This window comes from Solanum dulcamara, chromosome 5 (genome assembly GCF_947179165.1).
Source record: "Solanum dulcamara chromosome 5, daSolDulc1.2, whole genome shotgun sequence".
In the NCBI taxonomy this organism is placed as follows: domain Eukaryota; kingdom Viridiplantae; phylum Streptophyta; class Magnoliopsida; order Solanales; family Solanaceae; genus Solanum; species Solanum dulcamara.
In genome coordinates, this window is record NC_077241.1 from 79,337,879 (window position 1) to 79,356,028 (window position 18,150).

The 18,150-nt window shown below is 33.2% G+C and overlaps 2 protein-coding genes across 5 annotated transcripts; one reads left to right on the forward strand and one right to left on the reverse strand.

The window, feature by feature from the left end:
• The first annotated feature begins 1,728 nt into the window (after window positions 1–1,728).
• On the forward strand, window positions 1,729–7,340 carry LOC129890194 (protein ABIL3-like). Of its 4 annotated transcripts, none has more exons than XM_055965753.1 (10): window positions 1,729–1,835; window positions 2,230–2,394; window positions 3,229–3,311; window positions 3,414–3,564; window positions 4,180–4,279; window positions 4,564–4,656; window positions 5,105–5,171; window positions 5,251–5,330; window positions 6,598–6,734; window positions 6,952–7,340. In XM_055965753.1, exons 2-10 carry the CDS (start codon window positions 2,290–2,292, stop codon window positions 7,126–7,128), a joined length of 993 nt encoding a protein of 330 aa, XP_055821728.1. In that variant the 5' UTR covers window positions 1,729–1,835; window positions 2,230–2,289; the 3' UTR covers window positions 7,129–7,340. The 4 variants fall into 4 exon arrangements, with proteins under 4 accessions (XP_055821728.1, XP_055821729.1, XP_055821730.1 ...); XM_055965754.1 differs by lacking the exon at window positions 1,729–1,835 and adding an exon at window positions 1,958–2,145 and having other exon boundaries at window positions 5,105–5,165; XM_055965752.1 differs by lacking the exon at window positions 1,729–1,835 and adding an exon at window positions 1,962–2,145.
• Window positions 7,341–7,737: 397 nt separating this feature from the next.
• Window positions 7,738–17,934, reverse strand: LOC129890195 (uncharacterized). The gene is made up of 14 exons (XM_055965756.1): window positions 17,728–17,934; window positions 16,066–16,291; window positions 15,816–15,890; window positions 15,454–15,528; window positions 14,409–14,506; window positions 13,394–13,631; window positions 12,672–12,769; window positions 12,202–12,337; window positions 11,950–12,066; window positions 11,513–11,620; window positions 9,679–10,018; window positions 8,956–9,149; window positions 8,601–8,647; window positions 7,738–8,136 (listed from the first exon to the last, which is right to left on the reverse strand). The coding sequence occupies exons 1-14, from the start codon at window positions 17,833–17,835 to the stop codon at window positions 7,954–7,956; spliced, it is 2,043 nt and encodes a 680-aa protein (XP_055821731.1). The 5' UTR covers window positions 17,836–17,934; the 3' UTR covers window positions 7,738–7,953.
• Between the last annotated feature and the right edge of the window lie 216 nt (window positions 17,935–18,150).

Sequence of the window (18,150 nt, forward strand, 5' to 3'; positions counted from 1 at the left end):
TGAAGCCAAAATAAACTTGACTTTTTCAACATGGCAATATTGTAGGTAGTCTTTCGCTGTATTGGAAATATTTCCTTCCTATATTATTCTTGTCGTTCTATTTGATAATAATTTTTTTAACTGATATTATTAAAATTAATCTTTTTATTTTAAAAATAAAAATAAAATATGCATGTAATCTTTCTTAAACTCTACATATATGATTATACCAGGTATATTATCATTGTTGTAAATTTCAGGATTGAAAATTTGAAATGCACTTAATAGGCGCAACGAAAACATTAATTAATGAATAAATATTTACAGCTATAATAAGAGTATGAAAAATAATTCTCAACTGCCATATAATTGCAATTAGCTAATCATATCCTATCATTGTCCTTTTCGTTAATGTAGTGTCCGTGACCACCTTTATTTTTTTCACAAATAAAGTTATCTTTTTCTTTCAACAAGCAAATAGGATACCCTTATATCACGAAGAAAAAAAAAGAAGAGATAAGTATTAAGTGGTGAAATTGATTTATAAATAAATAATTACTTATTTAGAAAGTGTTGATATAGATAATAAGCCGTTCATGTATTTTGATAAAAAAAAGTTCTCCAAAAAATAAAGATGCTATGTATTATATCAACATATCGAGTAAAATTTCACAAGCTAAAAATTATTTTTGAAAGATCCTCGAAAAATAACAGATAAAAAATAAAATCAAAAAATAAGTAGTAGGAGAGTACTAATAAGAAAACTTGAGCGTTATTATTAATTCCAAATCTGAATGATTGACTTATTTGTACCCAATTTAATGCTATATTTACATTCTTGTAACCTTTGTAGCTTTACCTTTAATAAAAGACTCTTTCTTTTCTTCAATTATTTTAGTGTAGTAGTTATAGAATCAATTATGTACTTTAATATGCCAATACACAAAATTAAATAGCTACTAAAAAAACACCAACATCCAATAATTCTAAATTATAAATTATTAAATTTTCCACCTAACCACAAATTTTAAACATGACAATACATAGCATAGCCTACATAGTCTATTTTGGAACTTTTCTTCCAAAACAGACAAATTAGACTGCATATTTTCTGCTTTAAGAAAGTAGAGACAAAGAGTATTAAACAAAGATATCTTTTGATTTTCTTTTCCTTACTACATTACCAAGAAATTAAATTATTCCGAAAATAATTCAAAGCTTAAATAGAAGAAGTTTAGTGTATAAAAAGAGTTATTAATCTAGGACTCAATAAGCTATCTTTTCTAGATTGAAAATTATAAATTCAAAATCTTAATTCCATCTATGATAATTAATGGACAAAAATTAATAAATTTTTAGGCTATAAAGTTTCTAAAGGAGGTAAATACAACAAGTAAAGGAAAATCTCCTATCGAAAAGTAAAATGTTGTGTAAAACAAAACACACACTCAAATGATATGTCCGATTTTTAACTTAATGTAACGTAGCCCAAAAAATAAATTCATAAAAATTATTCAGATAAATATCTGAAGGTCTATTGAGCTAAGACGAACAATATATATGTTAAGGATCAATCACTATTGTTTTATATGAGAAGGGAAAAAGAAAAAAACAAGCTACCCTGACAACAAGGCAAAACATTTACAACCATGAATGTGACACTAAATGTTAAAAGCATGTAGGTGGACAATTGGTTCTTACCTTTTAGAAGCATGCCTCACTTCTTTTTAAAGGCGGATTCAAAATTTTATATTTATGAATCATGAACTATGACTAATCGTCTTCTTTTAAATTGAAGAGTAGAACTCTAGAAAAATAGCATCTCATAAATCTTCTTAAGGAGAACACAAAAATAGGTATTGATAAAGGCAAAAAACCTTATTTTGCTGCGGTTGGGAACTAGTCTTACTTTTTTGCTTGTTGAGTTATAAATAAATTATTTATACATCAAGTGATTCTTTAACACAAAGACTTTAGTCTGATTAAAATTATTGAATTGTGTTAAATCCGTAAGTTTAATCTTAGTATATATGAGCCCATCCTTTTAGATTCTTGCTACCCCACAACTCTGTCTCTCACACATCACTTCCCACCACTTGTATTATTGATGATCTTTTGTCCCTTTTTCTGCTCTCACTTTCTTTCTTCTTCAGTTTTGAATATCAGGTTTGAAAAAAAAAGTTTGAATTTTTATTTTACTTTTTATGAGTTTGTTGGATATATTGAATCTTTTATCCTTTATATTTGCAGTTTGCTCTGTTCTGTTTTTTTTGTTATTTTCAAGAAGAATCAACATACTATAATCTAAACATGGGAAATGAGAATCCATTTTGTGGAGCAAATGGTCCTCAAGAAGGTTCAAACTATGATGAAATCTTCATGCAGCATAGCTTGCAATTCTCTGATAGTTTAAAGGTAGGAGCTTTAATTTCTCCATTACAATTTATAGTCAAATCTCTCTGTAACGACGTGTGCGTTTGGATTATTTATTTTTTTACTATTATAGTAAAATGTTGTTACAAAGAACCTATAATATATCGTATTGTTTGTATGCTATTGTTTCTTTTCTTCATTATTTTCTATATAGTTTCTTCACTACTGTATTTCTTGATTTGCCTTACTTAACTTGGGGTCTATTGTAAATAGCCCTCTACCTTCATACGGCAGGGCAGGGTAAGTCTATGTACACAACATCCTTTTGAGACTCCACTTGTAAGATTATATTGTTATGTTGTTGTTATTGTAGGAAACGTACAATATAACATAACATGAAAAATTAATCGATTTCAAATAAAACTTGACATTATTATAATAAAATGTTATTATAGAAAGATTTGGTTGTATCCATGTTTATGTGATAAAATATACTATGAATCTTGGTTTTGTTTTTATGGTATAAATGGAGGTTGCTATATGCATTGACTTTGTACATAATTTTTACGCTATTAATTGAATTTAACTTGTTATGAAAGGTTCTCATTTTATTATCTAGATTATATACGAGTCTTGATACCAAGAGTTACCTATCAACATGGAGCTACATTGAGACGATTCCAATAGGTTTTGCTAAGACCCCATACTTTTAATTACGAATTCAATAACTAAAACGAGCTACATGTTTGGTGAAAAGTTAAATTCATAAACTTTAAATCTTGGTTCCGCCTCTAATTAGCAGGCTAATTTTTGGTTGATAGTGTATAATGTCAATGTATATAACTTAAAACTCTTTGTTTTTATTTGGCAATTTAGGACTTGAAGAATTTAAGGAAACAGTTGTACTCTGCTGCTGAATATTTTGAATCATCTTATGAAGAAAATGAACACAAAACATTGTGAGTAATTCCCTTTCTCATTGAATTATTTCTTGGAAATTTTTTTTATTAATCAATTTTTTGTATGTTTTTTTTTTTTTTTTGGGTTAAAAATGTGTACAGAGTGATAGAGACTCTGAAAGATTATGTGAGTAAAGCTCTAGTTAGCAGTGTGGACCATTTGGGCTCTGTGGCATGTAAATTAAATAGCTTCTTGGATGAAAAAGTTGATGAATTTTCTACAACCAAGCTTCGATTTTCGTGCATGGAACAGGTAATATTTAACTTATATATACTGATAGTGTAAAAGATTCATATATATAATCAATTCCGACTTGCTTGGGACTATGGCGTACTGATTATTGTTGTTGTTATAGTGGTAGTATAAAGATTTTTTTATGTATGTAAACATGGTGTAGCATGTAATGAGTCTTAGTTTTGAGGTTAACCATCTTACTTTTTATGAACGGTTACTTGTAATTACTCTTTTAGGTAATCTGATACGGTAAAAATTTACTCACACTCAGTATTTATGCTAAATCGGAGAATTAAAGACGTGTCTTTTATATACTCATTTACCACTTAAACAATGGTTAAGCGTTATGTTTTCTCACCTTAGGTTTTAACTAAGGTTAAATTGTTCGATTTGGTCATTAGTTTGAGTACGTATCTCGTGGCTTTAATCAAGGATAATAAGTATGTCTCAATCTCAAGTTAATGGAATCGGTTATATAAACCTTTTATTGTCCTTATTGCTTTATTTAAGTCCGTCTTAATCCAATATTATTATAAACAATTAGTTTCTCTATTACTAAAATTTATGTATAGAGGAAGAATTATGAGTCTCCTAACTTGTCATTTTCTTTTTTGTGTTAATTCTTTTTATTAGAAATTGCAAACATGCCAAGAAATTGTTGATCGAAGTGGCCTTTTACAACAATCTTTGATAATTGTGACCCCAAAGCAACATAAGCGTTACCTAAATTCAGGCAATTATCTTGTTCCTTCCTCTTAGTTAGTATTATATTTATGTTACAAATTCAGGGGCGGATCTACAATGTTGGTTACAGGTTCACGTGAATTTAATAATTTTTTTCAGACCTTGTATATATATTAAGAAATTTTACTAAATATTCATAAATATTTGACTGTGAATCCAATTATTATAATTATATAATATTAACTTGAGGTTGTTATAGAAACCCATAAGTTTCAAATTCTGAATCCGCCTCCCGATTACAATAATTTCTTACTCAATGTTCACATTTTGCAGCTGCAGAGACACAGCCTGCAGTTCCAAAACCTAGACAAAGAAATAAGGAGCACAATTTGTGTCCTCAAGAGGACTTGCAGATACCTAAGCATGGTAACATTATTTGTCATATTCTTGTTCTCTTAGCGCCTTTGAATTTTGTTGAACCGTGTGATCATATCATGTAAAAATTATATTGCTCGAGCATTCGTATCGGATCCTCCTAAAATGCTATCAGATCCGACACATGCATACTCGGCAATGCTTTTGAAGAGTTTGGTTAACATAGTATAAAAGTTCTAAGTCGTCAGAAGTAGCTCGATTTTTCACATACTTAATCATATCTTTGACAACTTAAACTTTGAAATGAGACGAAGACCAGACAATTTATGAGAAGGCAAGTTAAAACATAATGTAATTAAATAAAATCAAAGTGTACTCTCTCTAACAATTTAAACTTTCAAATATGGCAGTCATACAATTTGCCGAATTCTTTAAATCTTTACCCTTTTATAGTTCTTCTTTTAATGACTTTCTTTGGTTCTTTCTCTCTTGGCATTAGGTGATTGTTTTCCTCATCCTTTTCAAGCTCTACAATCAAAGCCTTATCCATCTAAACCAAAGTACATGTAGGTTTTTCAATAAATTAAAACTCTTTATAACCTTTTTTTGGTCTTCAAAATTAGTAACAATTTAAAATTGACACAGGAAAAAGCATTCCAAAATTTCATGGACAGATGCTTCTCCAAATCCTCTTAACTTCTCATTTACATCCACCAAAGAAGTTGGTAAGTACAACTTAAACTTCTTAGGTATACTCAGCGAAGTTCAAAAGAATTTAACTTATAGACACAGTCCTCGTAATTTTTTTAATTAATTAATTAAAATTCTGTTACAGAAGAGGTAGGGGTAGGCCGAAGAAGTATTGGGGAGAGGTGATTAGACAGGACATGGCGCAGTTACAGCTTACGGAGGACATGACCTTAGATAGGAGGGTGTGGAGGACCCACATTAGGGTAGAAGGCTAGTTCATAGTCTCGTTATTCTTCTCTATTCATAGGTGTAGTAGTGCATTACGATCTCTAGCGCTTTCACTTCTGACTTCTGTTATCTCTGTTATTATTTATTACTTTCTATGCTTTGATTACTCAATTTTAGACGCTTTCATTATTTATTTAATCGTTATTTGTTATTAGTCTTTATTTATTTGTATTTATTTGTTATCTACTCGTTATTTGCTTGTTGTTTTTCTCATAAAGCTTTTAATTTTCTATTCTTATCTAACATTTTTTATGCATTTTATGCTTTTACTGAGCCGAGGGTCTCTAGGAAACAGCCGTCCTACCTTGGTAGGAGTAAGGTCTGCGTACATTCTACCCTCCCCAGACCCCATGTTGTGGGATTTCACTGGGTTGTTGTTGTTGTTGTTGTAATTAAAATTCTGTTAAATAAATTTTGATTTATAATTAATTTTAAATAATTAAATTATAAGCAATAGATGGCCTCTACGTGTTTAAAAAAATTATTCAAATTATTTAATTAAAATTTTGTTAAATAAAATTTGATTTATAATTAATTTTAAATAATTAAATTGTAACCAATAGATAGCCGCCACATGTTTTAAAAAATTATTCAAATTATTTAATTAAAATTCTGTTAAAAGGGGCTAAAATGCCTTCAAACTATTGAAAATTGTACAAAAATGCTCCTCATTCATCTATTGGCCTAAAATGCCCTTTACCGTTAAAGAAAAGGTCATTTTTGGACCTAAAGGTATCTGTCAGGGCATTTTAATCTCAATAGATTGGATGAAAGACGTACCTTTTCCAATAGTTCAAGGGCATTTTAGGCACTTTTTCCTTCTTCTTCTTTTTTGGCACTATTACAATTGTTAGCATATTCTATGAGGTAATCGGGCCTTATTTTCCATGTTACTAATCCTACTTTTCTTAGTAGTTATGGTTTAGGTGATCTGATAGTATAATTTTTTTATTTTTTTTTACGTTATCAGTATGCAGAAGATAAACTCGATTAACATATTTGATAATGAAACAGGGAAAAGATCAGTTTCACCACTTAAATTTGGTCTCAAGCGTTCTGGATCTGTTAATAGATCAGTTTCTCCTCTCATTCGTTTTGGATCCGCTGTAAGCAGATCAATTTCACCCAGCACTTCCAATATTAAACAGAGGGTAAGAACTTTTATCATGGTATATTGCTGGGACTCTTTCACAATATTGTTGTACACGTGTTAGATCTGTCAAAAGTTTCTGAGGATCGGACATGTGCCCACTGACATTTTTGAAGAGTGTGAACAACGTAGCTGAATCAAGTGCATTATGTTTGTAGAGAAGAAAAAATGTTGGTTCATGCTAAGTGATCATATTATATGTTTTTGGATAATAACAGTGTCCATCTGAGCCACGGAGAGCGATTTCAATGTCCATAAATCCGGAAAGAAACAGAGCATTAGATATGCAAGATTACGCCAGAAAGAGTAAGAATTTACTTACAGCATTCCTTGGTCGTCATGGTCATGGATCAAGAAAGGCAGGTATACCTTCCAAATACCACGACGATAGATGATGAAACCAGTAAATAGAGATATCGTCAAGTTTTCCCAAGCTAAAAAGGCAATGATTGATGGTATCGACAACGTATAAAAGTAGAACAGGTTACAAGTGTATGGGAACCTGGCTTAATGCATGAGCCAAAGATATGAAAATGCAGGGTGGAAGAAAGTTCAAAAACTCTGTAAAATGTAAACTACTATATGTAATTGAAAGTTCATTGCCTTTCATCTTGTGACCGTATCAAATTGTTTCTGCTTACTGTTGCATACTCCCTCCGTCCCAATTTATGTAACTCACTTTAGATTTTGAGAGTCAAAAACTTTTTTGTTTTGACCATAAATTTGAACATACAACAAAAATAATTTACATATTTAAAAATTACCTAAAACGTATTTTAAGTCACAAAAATTAACAATTTAAAATATATAAAAGAACATACAAAAAATTACGATTTGACTCTTAAAATCTGAACTGTCATACAAATTGGGATAGAGGGAATATTTCTTAATCATTTTAAACTTTCATGTAAGTTTCCATATAGATATTGACAATACTGTAATTCAATGTACAATAGCATTTTGAACTCAAAATGAAAAATATATTATTTGAGTAGTCTTACTCTAACATATTATGCAGATGCCCTCACTTCATACAAAGTTTACCCAGTTCAGTAATAAGAATATCCACAAAGTTGTAAGCTTCAATTTTTCAGTATATCTTTTAACTCTGTTTTCCCTCTAATCAACAGTAATTGTGAAGAAACTATAACCATTACAAAAGCCTTGCCGATGGTACTTTGCTGATACATGGAAAAGAACAAAACGATATTACAATAATCCTAGTCAAATCCAAGATCAAAACTTGGAAAATCATCCATTTTGCTTGTACTGATGTCATGCTCAGATTTTATCTTAGTTGAGATACAAGGAAACTGTGGAGCAGAATCATTTGATGCATCACTGAGCACACCAGAAAATCCCTCTTGCCACTGGGTATCCATCTGCTTGTAATCCGCAGAAGGCTAAGGAAAACAGCAGATATTGTCAGAAAACAAGTGTTGGTGGCAGTGGCAGTCTCTTACAGTAATTTTCGTCACATGGAAACAATGTTATAATCGGCATTAGTGAATCCATTTAAGTAAATAATGAATGAGAAGTTGGTGTTCCAATCTTCTACTTTTAAAAACTGATTGGCATACATATAATTTTCTACTAGTTTCCACCAAAAACCAATATTCTAACTCCAAAGTTCCTCTTTTCTCCTTTGTTTCAAACAACCCTTTTCTTCCCTACTTTCTTTTTTTTTTTGAAATTGGTAATATTTTCTTCCCCTACTTTTCAACTCATATTCCCTCTTGGCCTCTTATTCTTGGTTTGGTTGGAATGCTTGCCTTGGGGCTTTTTCCTTTTGTTATGTAGGAGAAGGAACTCTCCACTTGACATTTGACTCGAAGCTCAAAAAGGAACAGGGAGTTCAATGGATTACCTTGTTGGACGTATCTGTTAATGCAGGCATTGAGCCACTAGGATTATCTGCATGGATAGAAACAAATGACAGCAAATGTAGTTAATACTGTGTCCAGTCCAATTTTTATGTTGTTTAGCAAAACAATTTTTTGTCCAAAATAAATGTCGATTTAGGAAACCAAAAAGTGTTTTTTCCCATACTACCATTGCTCTAATAAATGATCTATACAATTTGTAAAAAAAATCTCAGCAAAAGTATACTCATTTTGAGGAGAAATGATCTTAACAAGTGTGCCAAATCCTTTAAAGACATTAAAATGGACTGGAGGAAGTAGGTAACTGATATGCTGGTATGTGTTCTTGAGAATTCTTGCCTTGGTGGGAGACTGACTCAGATGCTTTCTCGATTTCTGAAATTTTGCTAGACCTTTCGTGGGAGAGTATTTCAACGGTTTGAACCTTAGAGTCTGACTCAGGAATAGCCAAATGCTTCTGCTTCTCAGTTGGGGACCTTCTCTCTGTGAGAGTGTATTCTATATCACACGACCAGATATCCACTGCTGCTAATCTGGAAAGAATTAATTCAAACCAAATATGACAAGTACTATTTAAAACTGTCAGATATGTCTTGTCCTGATATGCCAAGTATCCATAGACTAATGTTATTAAAAGAAGAAAGTGCAAAAAAGCGACAAGGTCCATGGAGTTTGATGCGAAAAGAGAGAACTGAATCTCACACTTCTTTGAAGTAAAGCACACAAGTTATGTAAGACTAAAAATATCAAATATCTATGAATTTAGTTGCAACTGAAATAACTAATTTCAGCATCCATTATATAATGATGTCATATTAATCCAGCTCCTCAAAGTTGAGATTCAAAGCAGCAATGATTCTCGCTGGAATCACTTTGTGCAAACTTCTCTGAAGTGCATGGCTTCACCTATTAAGTGATAACCTCTTGCTTTGCTTCACTTCATGGCTAAGATGGGTTTTCATAACACAACCATAGATACATGAGCAGAAAAAGTTGACAAATCAAAGGGGGTTTAGCTGTTATGTTATCATTTTTAACCAAGAAATGAATTTCAATACTTACCCTGTAGACAAGCCTGATGAATGAGTATGAGATACTCTTTGGTTGGCACAATCCAATGATTGGGATATGCCGTCCAATCGAAATGCATCAGTAACTTTCATCTCTGAGATGTTCCTGTCGTTGCTATGCGTCATGATAATTTCTTCTTCCCTATGCTCTGGTGAACTACCTTCAGCATTGAAGTCTTGCGGGAGATTTTCCTCTGTTTGACTCTTAATAACACTGCAAACAAGACTTGATGACTGCAGTGGTTGGCATTCGCCGGCATTTGTGTTGTCCCTTACTGTGACAGCACCTTCCGAAGTGACGGGTTTTTTAAGAAAGGACAAGATTTCATGGGCTGTCATGAGGCACATAGCATCAAAAACTAAAAACATGTATTTAGCAATTGACTAGATTGACAGAAAGAAAACACTATGGGCCGTACTTGCCAAAAAGAAGTAAGTTAACTTACTCGATGAATTACACATATGCATGTCTAATTCATCAGTTGAACTGGATAGATATACACCAGTCCTTGATATTTATCTTTATATAGTATGAAGTTGGAGATTATTAACTTGATTTAAGTATCAAGCTAAGCTGGTCTCTAACACAAACATTAAGCCAAAGGCAGCTCAGTGTTATCCCCAAGAAAAATATATGAAAGTCATACATTGTCAATAACACAAATGTACAACAGTGGAAGGAAAATCCATTTCCACTGACATTTTTGATTAAGCTAAAACAGAGTAATTACTGTCAGCATGTTCATTTGCATAAGAAGAAAGAAAACATGTCATATCTACTTATCATAAAAACAAAACATTTGTTAAAGGAGGGATTCAGATTTTGGGGGGTTTCATTTTGATGACACCATATCACAATTTTCCCAAATAAACCTTATGACTTCCTTAATCAAAAGAAAAAATTGCAGTTTGCTGTCACTATGTGTGGTATCATGAAAAGGATAGGAATGGTACAGGAGATAGAAACAATGGATGATTTACTTCCGGTTATTTGGTGTGAACAAGGAGGTTCAGAAGGATGCTATACAGGAGAATCCGAAATTCAAACCACCGCAGTTTGACTTCTGAGCATCATATAATCTCTAACCCCTCCACTTTTAGTTCTGAGTATCCAAATTTCAAATCCCTCCACTTTTACACCTTCCAAACAAGGGAAATAATTTGCAACCCTCTTTTTCTTCCCCTCTCCCATCATTCCTCTTTTACCTCAATCAAACATCACAAAATGATTTCAACAGTAAGATTTTTAACTCCAGCGCAACTCTTTATCCCCACAATCTGTTTTGCTGATTCTGTTCTTGTTTCTCTGTTTGCCTCATTTCTACACTCTTGTCCTAACCCTATTACTCCCCCCTTGTCTAAAGTTGTTGACATTTTGTTCCTTTTTTGTTTGAAATTACTCGTAATAATTTTCTTGTGACCTACATATGCCACTTTTTGAATAGAAAAAGCATTTCTAAAGTTATGACAATTAGCCAGTTCCCCACGTGTAAGATTTTCAGGAACTAATCCAAGGTAAGGAAGCTCAGCAAACTATACGTCCACAAATTCAAAAGTACAGGTGCTTGTTAAGATGGTGAAGGGACAAATACTAAGAGCCTTCAAAAGTTCCTGCATGGGTTTACCATTTTTAAAGCCTCTTTGATCCAGCCTAAGTAGTGCCACATACAACTCAATATGATTGAAATCTTTCAATTTGTTGTCTTAATTAGGAGTTCCATAGATTAACAACAATGGCTGAAAGTCATGAGCAAATGATCTTGACCAGATCTTCTGGAGAAAAGTAAAATTCTGCTCCTTACACAAGGAAAAGACCGACAGCTTACCTGCACGAACGGAGTTAGTTTTGGATACCCTACAACTTGTCGTGTTGTTAACACTTGCAGTCTTTGAATCCACATGATCCAGTGAACAAGCTCCAATTTGAGGTTCCCCTGTTAAGCAATGCCAATTGGAAGCAGGAAAAGTGAGCATAGTGAAAGTTCTAGATGTTGAGAGTAAGATCATGAGCTCTGTAGCCTGTAATATACCTTTCTGATGTTGTTGTAATCATGTGTGATACTATGTAACAACATGGTATAAAAAGTAGTGGAGGAAGGGGAAGTTTTTGCTGTTACTTATCGATATCTAAATACTTGTGAAAAGTACTGAAGTTTGATTGCAGAACCAAAATAAAAGTGCATGTCTAAGCAAAGAAAAGGCAAGATTGCTTTGTTTCTGGAGATCAACATCATTTTATACACTAAATTGCCAACAGACTTACTATTAGGAATTGGCTTGTCAGAGGATATTCTCCTACTTAATTTGATATTGTCGGGTCCAGATATTTTAATGTCAGATTGTGCATGCTCTTGGGAAGAAGCACCATTTTGAGGTTTTCCTGCACATAGCAATGAAATCAGGTCCACAAATATAGAGTTGTCAAGACAGTGAAAGCATGTGACTGCTAAATGATCAACCTTACCTTACTGATTGAGGAGAGCAAGAAAATTATCCATGTAGCATAGAAACTTACCTTCTAGACTCGTCCTTATGTCGCCAACTTCAACCAAGTAATTTGGCAGATTCAATGTAGTTCCAGTTGTGACATGTTCTGATAACTTGAGAAACCTTCGGCATAGTATGATCCTGTCTTCTGTAAGTAGAGTAACCTGGCTTGTTTGTGGTGTGTGTTTATGTCAGAACTAGCTAATAAGATTGAGATCTGTAATATCATCAGCTAAATATTTTGATTGATGTTTGATAAAAATCCAAATTAGGAAGTCAAAAAATAGTCGGTCATTTAATGCTGAAAATCTGAATCAATTCTTGATGCAAAGATTTAGATACCTGATGATTAGCTTCCAGAAATCTTTGCAACCATAGAAATACTAGGCAGATAAAAAGCTAAGATAAGAGCAGACATGCTTATCAACCAAATCCTCGGCAAACTGGACTAAGATGAACTTAATTACAGTTGTGGGGAGTGTGGATGGATAGACTAACCTGAGATTGGTAGGAACCACAGGATGAAAGTCTAAGGATTCCATTACTGTACTTTTTTGCCCTCTGAGTTATTTGAGTAGTATACATGGCATCCCATTCTGCAAAAAACGTATAGAATAGTAGTTTAAGAACAAGTCCTGGAGGTTGTCCAATAACTAGTAGCACTCCATCCTGTATCTATTGCCCTATTTTAACTTGATGCTAAGTTTAAGAGTAGAGTTCATTGTTCACTGGTGTCAGAAGATGGTGGATCCAGAAATAGAATTGAAGATCATCATCGTTGGATTGAAATGTTGTTAGGAATGCAAGTTCTAAATAATTCAAGTGGCATGCTTATAAAGTCCAGACTGTTAGACATAGATTCAGGATTATTACTGTGACTAAACATGAAGGAAGGGTGTTTACACCAATACAGAGTCTAAGAAAAAGTTGTCATATTAAGATAGAGGACAACTTGTTAAAATAGCCTAACAAGTGAAACATGATAATCAAATTCAAAATATAAAAACAATATTGTTCAGAGAACTTCTTGAAACGTAATCTATATTTTTATAGAAGCTGGACCATCCAAAACTAAAGACATGATAATTTCAAAGTTCCATTTATAAGTCCAAGATAATAGGATGTGCAGAACTAGATAGTCATAGAAAACATCTATTATAGGGTGGACTACCTACATAAGCCTTTTTTTGAATTTTTATTTTTGACAAAGTCAGACCTACCAGCTGGAAACTTATTATGGACAGCGACTTCCCCGTGTATTGGTCCTCTTTTCCCAAGTTCCGGGATATGTTTTCCTTGAGGAAAACTTATGTCCTTTCGAGACTTTTGGACCTCCTCGCATTCTCCTATCTCCACTAAGTGACCATCAAATGTGACTGATTCGCCAGACATGATGCTCTCGCTTTTTCTGAGAAACCTGCTATCTAGGAGTCTCCTGGTTGCATCATACAGCATGATCTGGAAACAATCAGCAAATGGCTTTATTCAGAAAACAAGTCAGCAATATAAGGACGTAATATTGAGCATAAACTATGCACTTCTACTTGAAAAATTAGAAAGAAAAACACCATTCTTTCACAAAGTTTTACAGCTACGGTTCAGATAAGCTAGTATAGAAACCAATCTTTTCAGTATCAAGAACTAGATGCATTGAAGCAACAGAAAGCTACTTACACAGGCCTGGCATCATCTGAAAGTTGTGTGATTAACGTGTGGGACTTCGGTCAAAAGAATATGAAATTATTTTGGTAAACGTTCTATTGCTTATTTACTATCTATTCATATTTTAGCTCAAATGTATCTTATTCCTTGCCTTCCTATTACAACCGGATCTAACATCCATTATTTTTCTCTTTTCTCTTTGTCATTCCCCCTTCCTCTTGCTCCACCCCTGATTCCCTGGCCATACCTTGTGGCTCTTGGTATGTGGACCTTAACTGGAAGTCCAGAAGTTAACAATAGGAGTAATAATTTTTAAAGGAATTTCATTGTGTATATGGGTTAATATTTTACATTGCTCTCATAAGAAAGCAAAATTTTTTTGCTTTGGCTGAGGGAGGGGGAGCTTAAGGTTGATGATGCAATTCTAATACATATTATAAAACTAAACAAAAAAAAGGAGCAAAATATACTTTTTGAGGTCCAAGCACACAGATGTTAGTGACAAGCTGATGTGGACCAGTGGAAGGTGTTCAATAAATATAAGTTAGATGAGAAATAATTGCAGAAACCAACCTGCTTGCAATGTGAGCTAGACATCACAAGTTGTAGAAACCCATCATGGAACTTCTTTTTCTTTTGAGTCATCTGTGTTGTGTACAATACCTGCCATTCTGTATTGAAAACCAAAATAGAAACTCATTCTCAGAAAATACTGAAAGATGGAAAGAAACTGCAATCTGTGAGCTGAATTTTCAAATCCAGTAGTGGAAACATGATAGCCTGCTTCACTTGTATTATCATCTCAAATTAGCTGGTTCATTTGACTAGAGCATGCCCTAAGAGAAGAAGGTACTAGTGTGTTTCTGATAGTAGTCTGGTCTAGATATTGTTCAAAGTAAAGTTCAGATTCGAAGAAAGTAGGACCTTTTGTTAAAAGTACATTACACCTCGAGTAAAGCAACTCAAGGTTGTACTAATTTAATGAAATCTTTTCTTAATTCATCCAGAGGTAGGTGAGGGTTTGACAGGCCCCTTTGGTATATTTTCAAAACCCAAAAGATGAATACACGAACAAGAGGAACATAGAAACTGACATCTTCATAACCTAATGAAACGATGAGCAAGCTCTTCATATATATATATATATATGGAAGATGAACAAGCTCATTGTTTACCAAGAGAAAGTGTCCCTATGAAGACTAGTTGTGTATGGGTACATAAAGAAACATCCAGCTATGCAGTGGTTTGAAAATGAAATGGGAGGGAAGCATCTCTTTTCATAGACTGAACATAAGATTATGAAGAGTGGTCTTTCTTTTTCATGAAGAATGAACATAAGAACCATTCTGAAGTAAATTTCATGTTTTGCCTTATAGTTTCAGATGTCTTCTTACTTCCATAGACAATGAGTGAATCAAGAAAAATAACTGGGGAAATGCTGCAAAAGAGCTTCAGCAATTTAGTTCAGAAAATTGGACTGACTAAAAGAAACTGGATCTACTAAATTTGGACTAGAGGAAGTAAAAATATCAAAGTTTCTAAGCTTGAAACAAGAAAATTATTTACCATAAAAATGCACCAAATAATAGTTGGCACAGCTGCAAAAGTATTTCCCTACCTTCTGTGCTCGACTTTGTCGTGTCAAGGGAACCTGGAGAAGAACTATATTTGCGTACTTCATTCTTCTTGAACTCTGCAAATTTAAATTTGTCATTGAAATAGTTCAATCTTGGAACATTAACAGACAAAACACATCAGATAGATTAATAAAGGACAGCTTGAACTTTCACACTCATATTAAACCCATAAGGGCCATAATCTCACAATCAGAGACTCAATGATAGGAAATCATGTGTTTGTACAGGCCCTCATGAATTCATGCTGTGAACTTCATCATGTCAGAAACAGCGACGAATGAAATAAAAAAGAACACATTATTGCACTTCACTGATATAGCAAAACAGAAATCATCTGACAAACCTCTGATAATCTTTTGTGATGGGCTTAGGGTACTTGGCAATGCTTTCCTTTTCCCCAGATTAGATATCCTATTATCTGAAGGACAAAGAAGAAAATGTTGCAAAAAGAATAATCATGTGCAGACAATAAAAATAAAGAACAGCATCAAATCATAAACAACTGTGAAAACAAAAGAAAGAATGTTGAAGGATACCACCAGCATCAAATCATAAACAACTGCGAAAACAAAAGAAAGAATGTTGAAGGATACCAGTAGCAGCTGATCTTTTTCCAGAATGCAGTAGCCCAGATTCCTCAGGAACTTCCTTTTTCATCAGTTTAGTATTTAATATGGGTATAGGTTTGTAATCACCGTGAGGATCGCCAATATCAACAAGGTAAGAATCAAATGCCAATGTTTCGCCTGCTTTGACATCATTATCATTCTTCAAAATCTTAACGCCTAATAGCTTCTCATAATCGTCATAGAGCATTACCTGTATAAGAGCCAGAACCTTTTTTTTATGTTACATATAACTGCTTGATGGTGGATTTTACGGTTTTACCATACCCACAAACCCTTTCTATTCAACCGGCAAGGATAGTCCATACATCCCCTTCCAAACATATTTTATTTAGGTACCAGAAGACTCCTTGATAGTAGCACTAATATAACTCTAGCAGCTTGAGAAGAATCCAATATTTAAAGGTAGTAAGTACATCAATAATCCATATCCACACCATTAACACATTTCTTTACATTTTCTATACATTCTTCTTCCAATACTATCGGCACGCACTGCTTAATCTGCTTTGCTTAAGATGCTACATTGCCTTACTGAAGTTTCATTTACAAGCAGCTCATATAGTTACATATTTACTCATGCCCCAAATGTCTACACAGATAGACCCAAAAACAAATCTCTTGATATCGCTGCCAAGTTATCAGGTTTTTGCATAACTGAAGATTGGAAATCAATTTGGATTAAACGTGAGTAAAACAATACATGGAACTGAAATTGCACTTAATTTACATCTTAAATAAAACATATGAACTCCAGACTCATTGTCCAAAAGGTAGCAATGAGCACAGTTCTAATTCGCACTCACTAACATAACTTCCCAGATCAGCCTCTGATTTCAAGTCAAATTTTTTTATAACTCCCAAACAACTGGTTAATTTACTTTTTTCTCAAATTAGTTGAAACTGCACATAGTTTACATCTTAAATAAAACATACAAAGTCCAGGCTCATTGTCAAAAAGGAGCAATGAACACAGTGCTAATCACACTCACTGACGTAACTACCCATGTCAGCCTCTGATTTCAAGTCAAAAAACTCCCAAATAACTGGTTAATTTACTTTTCTTTCTCAAAGTACTTGAAACTGTACATAATTTACATCTTAAATAAAACATACAAAGTCCAGGATCATTGTCAAAAAGGAGCAATGAGCACAATGCTAATTCGCACTCACTGACGTAAATTTCCAGATCAGCCTCTGATTGAAGTCAAATTTGTATCAAGTCCCAACAACTGATTAATTTACTTTTTTTTTCTCAAATTACTTGAAACTGCACATGATTAATTTACTTTTTCTCTCAAATTACTTGAAACTGCACATAATTTACATCTTAAATAAAACTACAAAGTCTAGACTCACAGTCATAAAGAAGCAATGAGCACAGTGCTAATTCGCGCTCACCGACACAAATTCTCAGATCAGCCTGATCTTAGCTCAAACGGAATCATGTAATAACTCCCAAACAATTGGTTAATTTACAATTTTTTTCTCAAATTACTTGAAACATGATATCTACCAAATTATAATACTTAGCAGCTAAAAAATGGTATTTCAACCAATTTTAAGATGTATAAACAAGCAAATTTATCTGAAGATGGAAAATCTAAGTGTGAAAATATGAAAACACACCTTGTGGCTGGAGGATTGAAGCTCTAAGAATCCATCTTGATAAACTTTTTGCTTCTGCTTGAGATGCTTCGTGTACGTAACGCTCCATTTCTTCTTCACATCTCCCATTGTCGCCGACGGCCGAGGAGATAGCAATTCGGCGAATTTTTCCTCTCGGAATACGACGGATGATTCCAGAAACTTCAAGAGAAATGTGAATTTGGTGCGAAATTTAGGCGGGAATTATATGATATACATATAGCTGGATATTCAAAATGTTAAGAAAATAAATTTTCAGTGAATTTTAGTTTTAGTTAATAGTACTAGTTAAACTTTAACTGTTAAAACTTAAAAGTGTGAATTGATTTTCATCAACTATAACATCCCCATCCCATATAATGGATTCTCGGAAGGATATAGTATAAATTACCTCTATTTTGCAGC